This window comes from Nyctibius grandis, chromosome 5 (genome assembly GCF_013368605.1).
Source record: "Nyctibius grandis isolate bNycGra1 chromosome 5, bNycGra1.pri, whole genome shotgun sequence".
NCBI classification, from domain to species: Eukaryota; Metazoa; Chordata; class Aves; order Nyctibiiformes; family Nyctibiidae; genus Nyctibius; species Nyctibius grandis.
This window is the reverse complement of record NC_090662.1, coordinates 73,311,600-73,317,576: the sequence shown is the minus strand read 5'-3', so window position 1 is coordinate 73,317,576 and position 5,977 is coordinate 73,311,600. Positions and strand designations below refer to the sequence as shown.

The 5,977-nt window shown below is 57.0% G+C and overlaps 1 protein-coding gene across 1 annotated transcript; it reads left to right on the top strand.

Moving 5' to 3' along the window:
• The first annotated feature begins 376 nt into the window (after nucleotides 1-376).
• TMEM121B (transmembrane protein 121B) lies at nucleotides 377-1,891 on the top strand. Its single transcript, XM_068401774.1, has one exon. The coding sequence runs from the start codon at nucleotides 377-379 to the stop codon at nucleotides 1,889-1,891; it is 1,515 nt and encodes a 504-aa protein (XP_068257875.1).
• Nucleotides 1,892-5,977: the final 4,086 nt, after the last annotated feature.

Here is a 5,977-nt window from a genome sequence, read left to right as displayed (position 1 = left end):
AGCCGGGCCATGCTCCCTGAGATCTGGCTCTATCGCAGCCCCAGGGATGGGGAGGGGGGCGCCTGCCTCCCCCTCCCCTTCTCGCCCCCCTCCTCCCCTCCCCCGGCCGCACAGCCGCTCTCCGCTCCCCCAGCCCCAGCCCACCCACCGCCCGCCCCGGCTCCGGCAGCTTCTGCGGTTGCGGCTCGGCGCCGCCCCCGGCCTCTCCCGCCGCGCCCCGCCGGCTCCCGCCGCTCAGGCTCTCCGCACCGCTGCCACCGCTGCCGGTGCCGGTGCTGGTGCCGGTGCGGCGGCGCGGGGGGCGGGCCAGGGGCGGGCCGCGGGCCGCGGCGCGGCCGTCGGGCCCGGCGCGCCGGCTCGGGGGCCGGGGAGGACCATGCACCGCGCTGCCTCCAACCAGCGCTCGGTCTCCTCCTCCTCGGGCTCCTTCCAGCCGCCGCCGTCGCCGCCGCCGCCGCCGCTGCCGCTGCCGCACGCCGCCGACCGGCAGCCCCTCTTCCCGGGGGGCTCCAGCAGCGGCGGCAGCCGGCGGGGCTCGGGGTCGAGCTCGGGCTCGGCAACGCGGGCCCGCCGCCCCCGCAGCCCCCGCAGCAGCACCGAGGAGGAGGAGGAAGAGGAGGAGGACAGCATCAGCATCAGCAAGCCCCTGGTGCCGCCGCCCGCCGCCCCGCTGCCCGCCGCCGCCTCGCCGCTCCCCAGCAGCAGCAGCAGCAGCAGCGGCGGCGGGAGCCCGGGCCGAAGCATGACGGCGGCGGAGCTGTACGGGGCGGCGGCGGCGGGCGGCGGGGCGGGCGGCGGGGTGGCGGCGGGGGCGCTGCTGGGGCCCGGCGGGGCGGCGGGCGGGCGGCGCTGGGGCTTCCAGGCGCTGTCCCTGGTGCTGCTGCTGGGGCAGGGCGCGCTGCTGGACCTCTACCTGATCGCCGTCACCGACCTGTACTGGTGCAGCTGGATCGCCACCGACCTGGTGCTGGCGGCCGGCTGGGGCATCTTCTTCTGCCGCAACAGCCGGGCTCGTCGCCGGGAGCGGCCCCCGCCGCCCCCCGGGCCGCCGCCGCCGCACCCGCTGCTGCTGCACGGCCCCCCCGGCGGGCGCGGGGCCGGGGGCCGCGGGGCCGGGGGACCCCCCCGCGGCGGCGACTTCGCCTACGCGCACCTCGCCTGGCTCATCTACTCCATCGCCTTCACGCCCAAGGCGGCGCTGATCCTGGGAACCTCCATCCTGGAGCTGATCGAGCTGCGCCTGCCGCTGGGCACCACCGGCTTCCGCATCACCCTGGCGCTCTCCGCCCCGCTGCTGTACTGCCTGCTGCGGGCCATCGGTACCGAGGGCTCCGGGCAGCTGCTCCTGCCGCCGCAGCCTCCGCCGCAGCACCGCGCCGCCGCCGCCTTCCTCGCCACCTGCCTCGACCTGCTCGACAGCTTCTCTCTGCTGGAGCTGGTGCTGCAGCCCGGGCGGCCGGCGCCCCTGCCCGCTCCGCTGCGCTACCTCCTCATCGCCGTCTACTTCCTCTGCCTGGCCTCGCCGGTGCTGTGGCTCTACGAGCTCAGCGCCGCCCGCCCCCCCGGCGCCGCCCGCCTCGCCCTCCACCTCCTGCTGCCCGCCGGGCTGCTGGACGCCCCGCTCCTGGCGCTCCGCTGCCTCCTGCTCCTGCGCTACCAGCAGCCCCTCTCCCTCTTCATGCTGAAGAACCTCTTCTTCCTGGCCTGCCGCGGCCTGGAGGCGTTGGAGACCTGCTGCCTCCTCCGCCCCGCCGCCGCTCCGCCGCCCACCAAGTACGGCCCCGCCGCCACCGCCCCCGCCGCCGCCGCCCCGCTGGCCCACGGGCTCTCCGACGCCGACGTGGGCCCCCACGGGTACGTGAACGCTTTGGCGGTCACCGCCCAGGGCTGAGCGCCCCCCCCGGCCGCCGCCCCCGGAGGGGCTCCTGTCCCATCCGGGTCTGCTCCCGGCAGAGTCTCTCTGCGTTTCTGCTCAGGTTCCCGCCGCCGTGGCCGAGCAGGGGAAGGGGACACGGGCTCCCCCGTCGGACTCTCGTCCTCCTCCTCTCTTTCCCGCGGACAAATCCATCAGTGGAAGCTCCGCACAAACCCGACGACCCACAGGAGCCTACGGCTGACGCTTGTCCCCAGAAAATACACCTGCCCTTCACAACAAGTCGTCTTCTAGTGCTTTTGCCCCTCTACACTGTTTGGAGGGTCCCACTCTTCCCCTCCCGCTCCCCACCAAGACATTGTGTTGCTTTGTGACCAGAAAGGTTGTTTTTCCTTTTCCCCCCTCAACAACAGGGACCAGTGGGTTTTGTCCCCTCCTTTAAGAACTCCTGCTGACCGCAAGAACGAGATGTGAGAGGGGCCTGACCAGCAGAAACGTGCCTTTAGGGTGCGGGCAGGACCAAAGGCAGCACGCTTCGGTTTCGCCAGGTCTTGCAAAGCTGCCACCTCTGTTTCCCGGCAGCAGCACTGCAGTGGGTCTTTGTGTGCTGGCTGGGGAACCTCTGGGATCATGCCGGCCGTCTGGTCATTTCAAACCTAGGAGCCACTTTCACCAAGCTGAAAATGTCTACCTCTGTGCTTCAACCTTTTGCATCTCATGTTGACTTCACAAGCTGAAGAAACACACGAATCTGGCATGGACATAATCCAGGGGCTTAGACCCCATTTCACTGCCACTGAGACATTTATTTCTGGTGAGAACAGGGTTTGCAGCAACACCCGCTTGCTGGGGCTCTCATTTCTCTATGAATATGCATGTTTACAGGATCAGTGTTGGTTTTCTTTTATGCAGAATGTAGGGACTCCCTTTACATAGGCCCAGAAGGCTGGAAAGATTTCCTCTGGCTCCTTTCCATGTCTGTTTGAGAGTGGAGACGGGGCTAAGCCTGCAAACTGCCCCCTCTCAAACAGCAGAGCCGAGGATCTCAGTGCTGCTCGGCCTGGGCCCCGCGCTCGGTGCACCTCTCTTTTCAGCACAGAAAGTGAAGTGCTGCAGGAGCCGTTGAGGCAGAGAGGCTCCTGAGCTTTGGTGAAAGCCCACACACCAGCACCCTGTCCTCCATGTGCATGTGGTTAAGGGGGGATTGGGAAAAAAGTTGTTAGTACCCTCTCATAGAAACACAGTTATCTTTGTTTTTAAGCTCCATGAATGTTGGGTGGGGGTTAAGGCCTGCTCTTCTGCCTGGCTACAGCTGCTCCCGAAACCAGCCCAATGGAAGCAGGAGCACAGAGGCCACGTTTGGAGGAAGGACTTTGCCCCTTCCGGGTTTATATTTTGTTATCTGGGCAAGGCTGCATTCATTGGGAAAATGCCAGTTTCCTGTCCTGGGCCTTTTTTCAAGCTGTCCTGATGGGAAGGGGAAATAAAGCACAACCCAACTGCTACCCAGAGCCAACAGCAGGACCACAGGCACAGCCCAGACTTCTGCACACACATCCATTCTCTCCTTCAGAGCTCGGGCTTCAGTGGGACATACCGAGCCTCTGTCCCACCTCCCTTTTCACAGAGTGGGATCAACTGCCTGCTCCTAGGGACTGCAACCACAAAATGTTTACAGTCTGGTAACTTCCAGCTCCCACAGGCAGAAGTGGGGGTGCTGTGGGGCTCTTCTCCCCCCACTCACAGGTGGCTGATGAGGTTCAAGGGGCTAGAAAAGCCTCTAGAAAAGATGGGGCAATAGCTCTGTTCTGCTCAGAGCTGCAGCTGGGATTGGTGATTTGCTGCTCTCCCCACACCAAATGGAGAGTCAGCAAATGCTAGGCTTAACTTTCCCACCAGTGCTTTATTTTTAACCTGAGCCCTTACATGGGCAATTGTGTGAATTTTGGCCAGTGGCCTTTCTCTTCAGTAACTTCTATTTGTCTGGACAATCTTGGTGCTGTGAGTGACTGTGATTGTAAAACTTGGTACTGTGAAATTTTCCTATGTGATGTGAGATGTGTTGAGGGGATGCTAAGTTCCTGGCCAAAGGAGGTGTAATTACAGGTCTATTATGCTTGTACAGAGATTTGTTTCCTTGCACCTTCCTTTTTCAGCATTAAACAGATAGTAAAAGCTCAGAAAGAACTACAGTATGATACCTGTACCTAGGAGTACTCCATACTTCAAAGAGATGAAGAAGAAAATGGAAAAAACCCCAACCAAACCCACCAAACTTTGCCAAAAACAAGGTGAAGGAAAAAAAAAAGCTATTCACCCCCAACTATGTTTTGCTGCTCCCGTGGCCAAGTTCATGATAGCACCAAAGTGCGCAGAACATCAGCCCTAATGCACTGAGGTGTAAGCATAATTTAGACACTAGAAGAACCACAGCAGAATTATTAACAAGTCTTACTTCAGTACTCCTTCATAGCACATAAAGTTGTTGTTTGAACAGTGCCTTTTTCCATTTAAGACATTATTGAGAAAATGGCATATTAGAAAATTGTCTAGCTACCGCCCATTCAAGCCATTGACAGGGAAATCATAGTTCAAATTTGTGCGTGGATGCAAAGGTTGCCTGGGACAGATGACCCTGCAAAGTGATGCTTCTGGTGTGTAGAATTCCTTTGTAGTGGCATGGTTTCTAGGTGGTTAGTAAGTGTGCTGTTTGGAGAGTGTAAAGCTCTCAGAGTAGTTGGCTGTACAGAAGCCCCCTTGCAACTGAAAGGGCAGCTCTGCTGCCACTTCAATTACTACAGAGAAACATTTAAAGCTCTTCAATGTCTTGTTTATAAGTCCGCTCCACCTTTTGAATTCCCTTTTCTTTGGTAATTGAGCTCTCACTTGCATTTAAACCCTTCTGCCACATAATAGATCCGTTTGCAGGAGAGAGAGAGATAGCGGCACCATTAAAGTGCAAACAATACTTCACCCAATGCACCTCGCACACTTACCGTATATTCTGCCAACACTAAATTACTGCTCCAGGTCAATAACACTTTGCTAAACAAAGTTGTGCCATACTAAGATGTACATCCCTTGGGATTCCGTTACAAGCCTTGTAACACAACTCAGCTATTTAGCATTTTATTGCTCTCTGTTTGCTATCCTGACAAAAGATATGACTATTCCCAGGAGGGGAAACTGAAGTGAGAGATAACGGACACTTGGCATCCCTCTGGCATTAATCAGAACTTGTATTTTTTAAAAAGCAAGATTGTTAAAATAAAATTAGAAACTTGTGACTGATTTTGCTTTTTTCTTCCGTCCTTTGAGTCTTGCTGGGCTATTCAATTTTGCATTCAGGGACCAACAGATACATTACAGTTACTGGATTTCCTCATGTTGGATTGCTAAAATAGTGTCTGGATTTTTCCCTCAAACAAACTTCTTGTAAGTGAAAGTGAATTCTAAAAGCTGTAACACCAAGGGAGTTATCTGAGAAGGGAATGACTAAGGCAAGAAAATCCAGATGACACTTCTGAGCTTCCTATTTCAATGATTTATAGCAATTCATACCACTTGAAAAAGGCTCATGGGAAAAAAAAATCATTTACATGTTAATTGCTGTAAGATAAAAGAAACTTGAAGGAGTGGGATCATCAAGATGACAATTTTTCGCATCATCTGAGAAATGGGTCCTCACTGGAGAAGCACTAAGATCACAGCTGACTCTTGCTTAGCTCCTATTGAGTTAGGTCCCATACAGACACAAAACAAAGGTGGCACCCAGTCTTAACCTTGGATCTACGCAGGGACTGTCCCTTTGTTAGTCTTTCTAGGCATCTGGCTGCAGAGAAAGCAAGTTTTCTTAACAGTCCTGCCTCACTGGCCAGCCCTGCACAGAAACTACAAACATTTAACTTTTTTTAACTCCCATTTTGAAGGAGCATGCAATTCCCACACATGAGGGCCCTCAGCTGTACCCAGCAGCACAGCGCTTTGCAGGAATGCTTTGGTATTTACCAACCAGTTCAGTTCCAGTTATTGGTTTTGCCCCAGATTTCTGTAAGAAATACTAATATAAGGAGTTAGGCAGAATTGAGGACATAAGTAAATATA